This window comes from Ictidomys tridecemlineatus, chromosome 8 (genome assembly GCF_052094955.1).
Source record: "Ictidomys tridecemlineatus isolate mIctTri1 chromosome 8, mIctTri1.hap1, whole genome shotgun sequence".
Taxonomy (NCBI): Eukaryota; Metazoa; Chordata; class Mammalia; order Rodentia; family Sciuridae; genus Ictidomys; species Ictidomys tridecemlineatus.
The window spans coordinates 124,459,155-124,472,100 of NC_135484.1; the positions used below are offsets into that span (position 1 = coordinate 124,459,155).

The 12,946-nt window shown below is 37.4% G+C and overlaps 1 protein-coding gene across 1 annotated transcript; it reads right to left on the reverse strand.

The window, feature by feature from the left end:
* Positions 1-1,283: 1,283 nt before the first annotated feature.
* Positions 1,284-11,361, reverse strand: LOC101968090 (tripartite motif-containing protein 26). The gene is made up of 7 exons (XM_078020408.1): positions 10,629-11,361; positions 7,512-7,607; positions 7,075-7,305; positions 6,324-6,346; positions 4,411-4,526; positions 2,659-2,691; positions 1,284-2,224 (listed from the first exon to the last, which is right to left on the reverse strand). The coding sequence occupies exons 1-7, from the start codon at positions 11,067-11,069 to the stop codon at positions 1,533-1,535; spliced, it is 1,632 nt and encodes a 543-aa protein (XP_077876534.1). The 5' UTR covers positions 11,070-11,361; the 3' UTR covers positions 1,284-1,532.
* Positions 11,362-12,946: the final 1,585 nt, after the last annotated feature.

The window sequence follows — 12,946 nt, forward strand, 5'->3', positions numbered from 1 at the left end:
TGTATTTCCCTATTGTCTTGCTAAATTCTGACCCTGTTCATTTCTACTTATGCATATTTTGTTTCACATTTATCTCTAACCAAAATCATTGGAACATATTTTGCATCTCATAAAATCTGTTCCCTTGGGTCCTGCAAATTAAACATGAACTGAGATGTAATAGAATATGCTAGTTAGAATTTGTGGCTATATGTTATATGAAAACCTCTGGTTGTAAATTGCTTTGTCCCTGCTATATCAAGAGTTTGACCATACAGTGTTGACAATCCACTTCTATTTGATTATATTGATGAATGTAGACATAGCATACAGTAATTTTTTATTTTTAAACAAAGCATTCTTATACAACTGAATTATCAGAGCTAATTTCTACATCCTGGTAGTAATGGCTTTATTAGAAGAGGAAGAAACACCCAAATGGTTGTTCTATCACTGGAACCATGCTCTTAGAATTCCAAGCCTCCAGAATCATAAGCCAAATAAACTTCTATTCTTTATAAATCACCTAGTCTTCGTATTTTGTTACAGCAACAGGAAACAGACTAAGACACTCGCCATTTCTTGAAAGATGAAAAGTAGATTATACTCATATGTGTTGTGATCATCCCAAGATCCTCTCAATTTCTGATGACTCCAACCTCCTCCTTCCTGTCACTGCAACTCCCTTCACTGACTAGTACTCAAGCAATTGTGGAAGAACAGTAGCAACTCCAGAATTTATAAATGAGTGGACAAAGGTATCCCTCCCTCTTTGCACTCTACTTTCCCAATATGTTTAATTGGTTTCTCTTCTGCTAAAATTATCCAGATTTGTTTTCTGCTTTAAACTATGACTATTAATTTATCTTTAAGCTAAATACTTATTTCTACCATCTCAAAACCCAGCTGACATAAGACATAACTCCAAGGCAGTTATTTCCAAAAACTCAGGTATATTGAACTTCACATAATTCTCTCTCCCTTCTTATTATAAAATTTGAAAAAGACACTGTAAATAAATTAACAAATTTCCACTAATACATAATACACCTCACAATGTTTAATCATGAAATGCCTGATCAAGTATGATTTGCATCAAAATATTTACTGTTTTCCCAGCTGCTTAGGAAACTAGCATAAACAATAATGAGACAGGAAAGGCTCTTGAGAAATCCATATGGATGTTGTAATTAATTAGCATTAATAGTAAAGGTTGCAATTCCATGACCCAGGCATTTGTCCCATACATTTGTCTCGGTGGCAGACAAAGACAAGGACAAAATCAAAGACAATGGAAGAAATGATTAATAATAGCATACACTTTAATAAATACTTTAAAGCAATTATAATCTTTGCACTGCAGATCAAGTATTATCAGTTCCATTTTAGAAACAAAGTAGAGAGGGCAGAACACTCCTGAGGCTACCATACTGTTTCAGTCACCTAAGGGATTCAGAAATCCAGCAGGTCTAGCCAAAGTAGAAAATTGGGAATGATGTAGAGGAAAAAGAGATAAATGAAAAAACCAAGGACTGTGCCCAAGAGATTTTCTCTCAGGGTCTCAGTGTAAGTCTAGATCTCATGCAATTAAGCCACAAAAAAGGAAAAATTCTCCCAGTAAAGGAAGATGAGAATTCATAGATAAACTCTTGGGTTCTAGCATTTGTAAAGGTGACCTTCCCTCCATCATAATCCAAGGCAATGCCAATCTGCCTTGGACAGTAGGACAGTATCTGGAAAGGTTCAGAGTTTGTACATATAGAGACCCCTGCTGAAGATAGCTGTAGAGTCCAGAATCCCTCCTCAGGGGTGAAGGCCAGGAACCCTCTTCTCACCACTGACTCTCTTGCCACCCCCAACAAGCAGAATTTTGGCCATATTCCATTTTCCTGAGACCATTCTTCCTCCAACTCTTCGCTCTCATTTCTGTATCCAGGAGAACTATATCCATCAGTGATTCCTATGAACCCACCAAGATAGCTACTGCCAAACACATCTCTGGCTCCACCTCTGTATTTCATTGCTTCTTCTTCCTCCTCTGCTCCCCACCAGATCCTATCCACTTTCACTTCCCAGTACACTTTGCCCCAGGTGAAGCCCTTACTGCCCAGCACACCAGGCTCAGGATCGAATCGCTGACCATGTTGGTATTTGTTCATCCACAAACCAGTGAATATCATACTTTTCCCATTTGGAGACACTGAGAGGTAGCCATTGGCTGTCTGAGAATTCAGGACGATCCTCACTGTGGGAACAAGGGGAGACAGGTGTGGCATCCTAAAAGATACTGAAGGAGATCTTTCCCATGGGTTCAGGAGCCCTTCTGACATGGCCTCCTTTGGGGATCAGGGCCTCAGACCTTGTGCTCATACTTCCACTAGCTCCTCTATCTAGAAAGTGCAGGGAATGTGGGGAGAAAATTCAAGGGCACAGGCAGTGTGATAAAACCTCAGAAAAAGAGAGACTGTGATCATTATAGCTGGGGAAATCTTTCTTTAAATGTTTGTGAGTTTGAAATTTGGCAAGTCAGGTAAATAATTAAGGTAGATTAGCCACCATGAAGACCTATTTAAAGAGATGGGCCACAAGGAAAACAGTTTCACAGGGAAACTGCAATTTGAGTTTGGAAAGTTCACTTTGAAGAAAAAAATCAGAAAATAATCCCTTCCAACTACTTACTTGTTTTATATTCCAGATCCCTCAACAATTTTCCTGGAAGGAACAAAAAGATAGTAAGAGATTCTGACACCACCTCTTTCTAAGTCAAATTCTGTTATTGTTGGTTAATACCACTTTAAAACATGAAAAGGAACCATGAAAACTCAAGTGAAATAGAGAAACCTTACCCAGAGTTGTACCTTCAAAAGTGGCTCATTCAAGTACCCATCCCAACATCTGCCTAAAGTACTTGGTGCTTCATTAAAGAGCACTTGGACCATATTCTCTATTGTTTAATGAGGTCCTCAACTGTGATACCTGAATCATTTTTTCTCTACTCTCAAATATAATTCTGAGATTCATTCTCCCAATATGTTTCTTTTAAATTTTTTATTAGTTTATTTTAATTATATGTAACATTAGGGTTCATTTTGGCATAATTACACAAGCATGGAATATAACTTGCTCTTGTTCAATCCCTAGGACTTCTCCTTTCCCTTCCCACCTCTTCCTGTTCCCTTCCCTCTAGTCTTCTACTGATCTTTCTTCTACTTACTTAGTTCTTTTTCTTTCTTTCTTTCTTTTTTTAATGGTGCCTTGTGGATATATATGAAGGCCAATCTGTTTTTAAATTTTTTAAATTTCTAATTAAGGTAAAAGACACATGACATAAAATGTATCATCTTTACCATTTGTAAATTTTATGTTTCGGTAGTGTTAAGTATATTTACATTATCATGCAATCACTTTCTAGAACTTTTCCCATCTTGCAAAACTGACACTCTATAGCTATTAAATAACAACTTTTCATTTTCCTCTCCTCTGCATCTCCTGGCAATGACCATTTCACTTTCTGTTTCTATGAATTTGACTATGTTAGATATCTCATATAAGTGGAATTATATAGTATTTGTCCTTTATGTGACAGATTGCTCCACTTAACAAAATGGCCTCAAGTTTCATCCACATGTCTGAATTTCTTTCTGTTTGGCTTAATAATATTCCAAGGTGTGTGTGTGTGTGTGTGTGTGTGTGTGTGTGTGTGTGTGTGTATACATACATACATACATACATACACACACACAGTTTTCTTATCCACCAATGGACCCTTGGGTTACTCCATTTCTTTGCTATTATAAATATGCACATAGATATGCAAATATCTATTTGTGATCCTGCTTTCAGTTCTTCTGGATATTTATCAAAACATGCAATGAATGGAGCATACAGAATTTTTTTTCTTTTTGGAAAAACAATCATACCATTTTCCTTGGCCTTCCAATGTTTTTCACGTTTTAGATAGTATTTTTGAATAACTCCAAGACCTATTAACTATCATTCTACCTTAGTCTAGGTATCATTTTTCAACTGTCATGGGAAAGACGTCTTGGTTTGAACTTAAATTCCCTCTCCAATATCCCTGCCTGGTATAAGTGACCTATACAAGAATAAGGAATGCTAAAAAGCTAAGGCCAAGTGGGGTGCAGTGGCGCATGCCTGTAATCCCAGTGACTTGGGAGGCTAAGGCATGAGGATTTTGAGTTCAAAGACAGCCTCAGCAGTTTAGCAAGGCACTTACCAACTCAATGAAACCCTATTTCTAAGTAAAATACAAAAAAGGGCTTAGGATGTGGCTCAGTGATTAAGCACCCCTGGGTTCAATCCTCAGTATCAAATAAATAAATAAATAGCTAAGGCCAGAATCAAAACCCAAGAAAACACTAAGAAAAAGTTTTCTAGGCTCAGAGCCCCTTTCTTCATCCATTCCATTACCATGGAATCCTCTCAGGCCTTTCTCTAAAGAAAGAATTTTATCAGAAAATTCTTCCGCTCGCTTTTTGATTGCAGGACTGATGGGCTTTTCAATCCAGAACTTCTTCCGGGGATACCTAGAGAAAGTAGAATCATGGTGGAAACCACTGGAAGAAAGACATGTATGGCCACTGTCACCACATACAAGGCACACTAGTGACAGCACAATTAGTGAATGCTCCAAGGAGTCAATTCCAACATGAGAGTCAATTTACAGAGTTCTGAAGAAGGGCCACAACCCAAATGTTCTCTACCCATCAATATATCATTTATGTGTGATGTTAAGAAAAGAGAGCCATTTTCTACATTGGAGCTGTTTGAAACATGCTATTAATGTTACAACTTCTAAAGAAATTACTTGAGGATATATACCAGATAAAGAAAATTAAAGTACCGATTTTAATTTCAGAAAATTTTAAAGCTTTTAATTGAAAACTAAGATAAATTGGCTGGACATGTAGCTCAGTGGTTGAGTGTCTGCATCTCATGCACAAGGCCCTGAGTTAGATCCTCAGGACCACCAAAACAAAAACAAAAAACCAAAACCCCTAAATCATTAAAATTAAGATAAAGCTGGAAAGAGATACTTAAGTTAACTATAAATTGAAAGAAATCTGAGGTTTTGATCTTACTATTATATAGGGTTGAATTCAAGGCAGAAAAAATATTAAACAAGACAACAAAAGGTAGTTTACATTATCTAAGGATTATAATCCACAATTAAGATATAACTCTTCTTAAAGACCATACAGAAAAAAAATAGCAAAATATAAAATGAAGTGGGGTATGATGATGCACATCCAATCTCAATTACTCAAGAGGCTAAGGCAAGAGGTGAAAATTTTGAGGCCAGCATGGGCAACTTAGTCATACTTTCTTAAAATTTAAAAAAATAAAAAGTAATTCAGTGGTAGTTACAAGCGTCCTCTGGTGTCAGTTCCCAGTACTGCAAATTTAAAAAAGAAGAAAGAAAAGAAGCAAAACCAAAATTTACATTGCACATAAAAAAATCCAAAAAGTGGGAAAGTCTATTAATAGCAAATAACTTATTTCAAGGCAAGAAGTATTACCCATTTTTGTCACCCTAGTTGCTTACATAATTACTTGTCTTTAATATGTTTAGTTTCCCCTGACAGGATCTGGTAACCTATCTCATTACCCTCCTTTCTAACCAATGTCTGGTCCACAGTATATGCTCAGTATATGTGAATAGTCCATTATGTCTCTGGAGATGAGCTGCGCATTAGCAAAATGCCTGACTCTGAATCTCTGCCTAAATCTTCTGTGTAAGTTTTGTTGTTGTTCTTGGCAGGGGATTGAACTCGGAGCCTCAAACTTACTAGGCAAACACTCTACCACCAAGCTACATCCCCAGCCTAGAGGTTAAGTTTTTAACAGACATTTCCTCAGACTCAATGCCAGAGAGTCATCATCCTGTGACACATAGAAGTGTCTTCTTTCTACACTCAGAGCAAAGGAAGCCATCACAACCAAGCAAGGAGGATGATCTGATGGTGAAATGTGTTCTACAGAGTATGGAGGAAACTACAGCCAGAAGTTGCAGCTAAGAACTAGGGAGGAATTGAAAGGAAAAACAGAAACTGAGTTTTAGAAATGGACATAGATTCTAAATATTCTGTAATTCTCTTCTACAACCGCCTCCCATTTCATTTCTACCTCAGCCCACTCCCATCTTAACATGTTCTATGACATTAATTTTTCTATAACTGCCTCTCCAATTCCATGCAATGCATTTCAACTATGCTACCTGAAGAACTTTTCTCTAAGAAGTCCTCTTCTAGACCTTGTGAAATTTTAATAAATTAAAAGTAGAGAAGAGAAAACAAAGTGCTTTTTAAATAAGAAGCACTTACCTGTTTATTATGTCACTGGGGTCCTGGAAAAGAAGAGAACACAAACACTATCATGGAAAGAATGTCCTCAGGAGCCATCAGCAGTCCCTGTGGGACCCCTGGGGAGCAGGTTCACAACAGGACCATACAGGGAGTTAATGTGATGGGCTTGAAATTGCTCTACTCTCCACTACAGAAGCAGTTTACAGGGATACATACTTCTCCCTCCTTTCCTCCCTTTTCAGTTCTACTTTCTTCCCACCAGGAAAACTTCCTCAATTAATAGATAATAGTCTATTAAGACTCTGTTATCTTCAGGTTAAGACTGAAATCTCAGCCTGTCTTGGTAGACCTCTGTTCAGTTGGCCCCATCTTACCCACCTCTTCTTCCCTTCAATTTCTTTCTCACTTAAACTGACTCCTCTAGAAAAGTAGCTCCCTCACTCTGCCCGCTTCCTATCTTTTTATCTATCTCCCTCTTCCTACCTTCCTCAGCACCTGCACCCACCTCCCACACAAGTTTATTATCACATTCATTTCTCTATGGCCAACCACTGCACCCACATCCCTTGCCAAGGGAGAGAGGACAGTACAGTTTCCTGCAATTTAGAGCTTATAATCCACTGGCTGGCTGATTAACTTGTTAAAGAACTCAATAAATCAGAATAAACCCTGTCTCTCCTCACTTCCTCCTCCAAGTCTCTTACTAATGGAGAGGCAACACCATAGTTTGGGGCAAAATGATTTAGATACAATTTAGGTGGTCCCTCACCTGCAAAAGTTCCAGTGCTGGCTGCCGAACCTTCTTCTCTAATTCAGAAATCAGAGTCCCAAGCCGGACCACCTCCTCTGAGCCTTTAGTTATATGGCTGCTCCTCCCTTCTGTGAGCTCTTGCTCCATCCCCATCAGCAAGTCCAACAGGAACTGTTCCCTTTCTCTCAAGAACTGATGGCCCTGTTCAAACACTGTTACAATATCTTGCCTGTGGCCCTGGAATTTTGTCTACAGTAAATGTAGAAAGAGAATGATTTCTTCTGGGAGGTCAGAAAACACTAGAACATGTGTAAGATCTTTAGGGATGAGTTCAGAACAGGAATCCCTTCAAACACTTCCCCGCTTCTTAATCCCCTCCAAAATCACACACACCCCTCTCCCACAGAACATTCTCCTTCTGTGTACACAGAACATTCCCTGGAGATTTCTCTTACGAGCAGGGCCTGAATCTCATCTTCTCCTGTAGACTGAAAATTCTGAATTCTATCCCTGTCTCCCTTCAGAATCTTCAGATGATTTAGAATTTTACCCTATGGAAATAAACATGAATAATCTCAAGATTAAGATGAAAATAACATATTGCAAGGCCCTGGGTTCAATCCCCAGTACCACCAAAAAAAAAAAAAAAAAAAAAAAAAGAAAGAAAGAAGAAAATGACCTAAAAATAAAAGGGAGATGAAAAGTGATTCCATAGTAAAATCAGATAGCATTTGACCTTATATACTACAATCAAAAGCAATTTCTTAAAAGTAAAATAAAAGAATAATCTATTATTACAACTATTAAAACTTATGGTACAGTTTTTATTCATATTTTCAGGGTTCTTTTCCACCAAAAAATGCAAAAAATTTAAATAAAAATCCATTAATAATATGAAAATAGAAGAAAATCAATATAAAAAGTAAAGGAAAGTATACATGCTATTTTAGCCCATTTTCTATCACTATAACAAACTATCAAAGGCTGTGTTACTTTATAAAGAAAAGAGTTTCATTATCTCACAATTCTGATGATTCACGGGCAAAGCATTGGCATCATCCCAGCTCTGATAAAGACCTCATGGTGATGGCATCACAATGGCAGCAGCACATGTGAGAGATCAAATCTCCACACAGAAAGCCAGAATTCAGAAAGAGGCTAGTTTAACAAGTTTAGCAAAATTAGGATCTATATCTTAAAAGTCCACCACCTCCCAATATTGCTACACTTGAGGACCAAGCTCCGAACACAAGAACCTTGGGGGACAAACTATATCATATCCTAACACCAAATTATATAAAGAATGATTTAATTAGTTTTAAGTTTCCTGTGAGCCAGGGAGAAAAGGAAAACAATGAGTTTCATCATTTTTCTTTAATAGACAAGAGAAAATAGTCTGTCAGAGAAAATGATATTTTCCCTGAAATTAAATTCTGAATGAAAACTTATACTGAAGATTTACACTAGAAACACTATCTTCAAAAATATTTTTAAGATGATTACATGCTGAAGAACACACAATGTGAAGCTATATACTTAAGAGGGCTGATAATCTATATTGCTGATTGAGACCTGATACAAATGCCTCAAAAACCAACACATGCAGGTATTGGGATAGACTTATTAGCATAAAAGCTGTGGAAACTGGCAAGTGTGAATATGTCCCCCAAAGCTCATGTGTTGGAAACTTAACCCTGAAGGAGTGTGAAGAGATGGTACTTTTAAGAGGAAATTAGTCTTGAGGGCTCTGCTCTTGTGAATGGATTAATGCCATTTTTTACAGGAGTAGGTTTGCTGTCACTGGAATAAGTTCCTTATAAAAGGGTGAGTTTGGTCTTGCCCACCCTTTTTCCCCCTTGTGATGCTGATGCCTTTATTTTGTTTAATGCAGCAAGAAGACCCATACTAGACGCTGGTACCTTGATCTTGGCCCCCAGCTTCCAAAACCAATAGCCAATAAACTTCTGCTCATTATAAATTGCCTAGTTCATAGTATTTTGTTACAGCAGCACAAAGCAGACCAAGACAGAAACAATCAGTTTTATTATCCAAATTCAAGAATTGAGTCACCACCAGGTATGGTGGTGCACACCTGTAATCACAGTGGCTCAGGAGGCTGAGGCAGGAGGATCACAAGTTCAAAGCCAGCCTCAGCAACTTAGTGAGGCCCTAAGTAACTTAACAAGATCCTGTTTCAAAATAAAAAGGATTTGGGATATAACTTAGTAGTTAAGCACCCTTTGGTTCAATCCCTGAGATAGATCGATCGATCTCTCTCTCTCTCTCTCTCTCTCTCTCTCTCTCTCTCTCTCTCTATCTATCTATCTATCTATCTTTTAGTACTGAGGATTGAACACAGGGGTCCTTAACCACTGAGTCAGATCCCCAACCCTTGTTTTTTAATTTTATTTTGAGACAGGATCTCACCAAGATGCTTAGGGCTTTGCTAAACTGCTGAGGCGCTTTGAACTCTGGAGCCTCCTGCCTGAACTCCCCAAGCTACTGGGATTACAGGTGTGTAATCTAGCCCAAGAACTCTCCATACTAAAATATTTGGACCATCATACCTGTTATAAGAGATGTTATTTTTTTTAAAAAAAATAACAAGTATTGGCAAAAATGTAGAGAAAAGAGAATATTGATACACTGTTGGTCAGAATATAAATTGGTATAACCATTTCTTTAAAAAAGTATAACGGTTTCTCAAAAACTACTATATTATGTGGCCACCCACTTCTTCATATTTATCCAAAGGAAGTATAATCATAATCTCCAAGAGATATCTTCATTCCCATGTTCTCTGTGGCATTATTCACAAGAGCCAAGACATGGAATCAACCTAAGTGTCTACTTATGGATGAATGGACAAAGAAAATGTACCATATGCATACAATGAAATATTAATTAGCTTTAATAAAGAAGAAAATCCTGCCATTTATGATAACATGGATGGGCTTGAAGGACATTACACCCAGGGAAATAAGTCAGATCTGGAAAGCAAATATGATAATATTCCACTTGTACATGGAATCTAAAATGGTCAAACTCTTAAGCAGAGAACAGAATGATAGTTACCAGAGGTAGGTGGAGGAAAAATGGGAAGTCAAAGGGAACAAAGAATTACATCAAGATATATAACTTCTGGAGATTTGTTAAATACCATAATGTCTAAAGCTAACAAAATTGTGTTGTCTACTTAAAATAACAAAATAGACAAATCACATGATAAGTGATCTTATCCAAACACATACACACACACACACAGACACACACACACACACACACAGACACACACACACACACACAAATAAATAAATAAATAATCAATGATAATAAAGGGGACATAAATAACCTTTAGGAAGTGATCAAATATGTTTGTAGCCTTGATGTTGGTGATTTCTCAGATGTACACTTATCCCCAAACTTATTGATTTATGCACACTGAATATGTACAGCTTTCCACATGTCAATCATACCTCAATAAAGTGGTTTAAAAATTTGACCCTATCCTGAAGGAATGGTAGAACTTTCTTGGCTACAAGAACAGACCTGTGTTTCAACCAGATTCTTACCCGATAAGGCTGTGCAGCCTTCTCCAGAAGAACAGCAGCATGGTGCCTGTGCTCCCGAGACTCCCGACACATCACACACAGAATCTGCTGGTCATCTTTGCAGTAGTAATGCAGCTTCTCCAGATGTCGCCCACACAGCTTCTCTGCCCTTTGCTCAGGTGATCTTTCCTCTCTGGGTTGTCTCTCCTCATCTACTTTCATCCTCCAGATGTTCTCCACCAAACTGGCCATCTGCCATACATGGCGGATATTCTCTTTCTTAAAAGCTGTCTTGCAGAGAGAACAATATAATGGCTGCCTAGAAGATTCACAGACCTTAATGATGCAGTGATAGCAAAAGACATGGCCACAGTCAATGGTCACTGGCTCTCTCAAGTAGTCAAGGCAGATGGAGCACAGCACCTCATCCTCCAGGTTTCTCAGAGGGGAGGCGGCAGCCATGATCACTATGCTCAGGTCCTGCAGAGTTCCCTCTTGAGGTGGGGAATCACTTTCTAAGAAGACGAAGATAAAATGGAAGCTGTGGGTTTAATAAACATCAAAATGGAAATGTGAGAAAATGTTTTTTTTATTTTTTTATGTTCATATTGTTCCCTACCTTTTTTCTCAAAATCAAAAGCTCCTTCCAGAACACTAGTTAGGACAAGTTCTGGCCTGCAAACTTAGATGTTACACAGGCAGCTTGTTCTGGTGTAATATTTCAAAGGAAGCTCAGATACTAAGAAAATCAAACTCTTACATGTAAAAGCTAAAAAAAAAGGAGTAAGAAGAGGGAGTGAATCTCATGAAAATACAAGGGAAACAAGCAGTATAGGAAGAGGAGATAATGAGAAACAAAATTGGCAGAATTATATTGTTTTTATTGTGTGCCTGTACAAATATGTAACAATGAATCCCACTATTATATATAATTCTAATAAGCCAGAAAACCCCATTTCTAAAAATAAAATAAAATTAATAAAACCTAGAAAATTATTGACCTATGAAATTCTATCAAGGTTCTAAAATCATGTCATTTAGAACTCCAGAAGAGGAGAAAGAAATTGGTAAAGAAAAAAATATTTAAAGAAGAATGGCTGAAATTTCCCAAATATGACATGACCTAAATTTATGTCAAGAAGTTTAGCAAATGCCAATTGACAATTTGGTCAATTGATAATTTCTAGGAAAAGCACCTGAGGTACATCAAAACCAAGCTGCTACAAACCAGAAACAAACAAACAAAAAATCTTGGAAACAGACAGAAAAAAATGACATTACATCAAGGGGGAAATTATTCAAATGTTATTCTCTATTCAATCATATTTCTCATTAGACTCCACAGAGGTCAGAAAACATGGGAAAATTATAAACTACTGGGAGAGAAAAAAAATGTAAATTCAGATTTGTGTACCAGCAAAAATATTCTTCAGGAATAAAAGCATTTTCAGGTGAAGAAAATATATCACCAGCAAACCTGCCATAAAAGAACTGCTAATTGAAGTTCTTCAGGCTGTCAACAAATGATACCAAAAAGGGAAATCAGGAACTTGAGGAATGAAGGAAGAACAACAAAAGTGGTAAAAATTTGCATAAATTACCTATTTTATACCTAGGAAGTTCTTTAAAATATTAAGGACTATTGGAAGCAAAAAAAAAATACAACATAAAATCATTGAGATGATGTTCACATATATAATATGAGATGTAATACAGAAGACAACTATAGGAAAAGGGACCTATGTAGTTGTAGGGCTTCTACATTTTACTTAAAGTCATAAAGTCTGAAAGTATACTATGAAAAGTAACACAGAGAACATCTATTAAAAACCATCTATTATAAATGCCAACAAGGAAATTAACTTGAAATACTAAAAAATTTTCAAATAAACCAAAAGAAAGCAGAAAAAGGGGAACAGAAAGTAAAAAACAAAAAACAAAACAAAACAAAAAACAGGATGAAGAAGAAATAATAAAATGGTGGGTCTAAATTCAACAAGATCAATAGTTACATTTGAACTGGAGGTGTAGCTCAGTGATAACATGCTTAGTGTGGGAAGCCGTTCTCACACGTAATTGGGCACCTCTCTGATTGGGTATCAGGCATTCTGGCTAAACTGTGTCGGAACTAATCCCCACCCTCTCTAGGTGCCAGAGCCCATCCGTGTTGGCGTGTGACTGACCATTGACCCTGACCAATCACTGACCCTGACCTTGGAATGCTGTCCCCCTCGACCTTCATTGGATGGAATTTTCCCCTGAATTTCTTGTTCCTCAATAAAAGGCCACTCCCTGGCGTGCTCTCTCTCTCTCCTGCTAGTCTGTGTAAACCTTGGTGC

Bases quoted from the DNA above. Each gene is read 5' to 3' on its own strand.
- LOC101968090 (XM_078020408.1), bottom strand. From the start codon at position 11,069: ATGGCTGCCGCCTCCCCTCTGAGAAACCTGGAGGATGAGGTGCTGTGC. The intron at 6,347-7,074 runs GTGAGGGACCAC...CTTCTTTTCCAG, and splicing joins CAGCACTGGAACTTTTGCAG to GACCCCAGTGACATAATAAA. The intron at 4,527-6,323 runs GTAAGTGCTTCT...TACTTTCTCTAG, and splicing joins CCCAGTGACATAATAAACAG to GTATCCCCGGAAGAAGTTCT.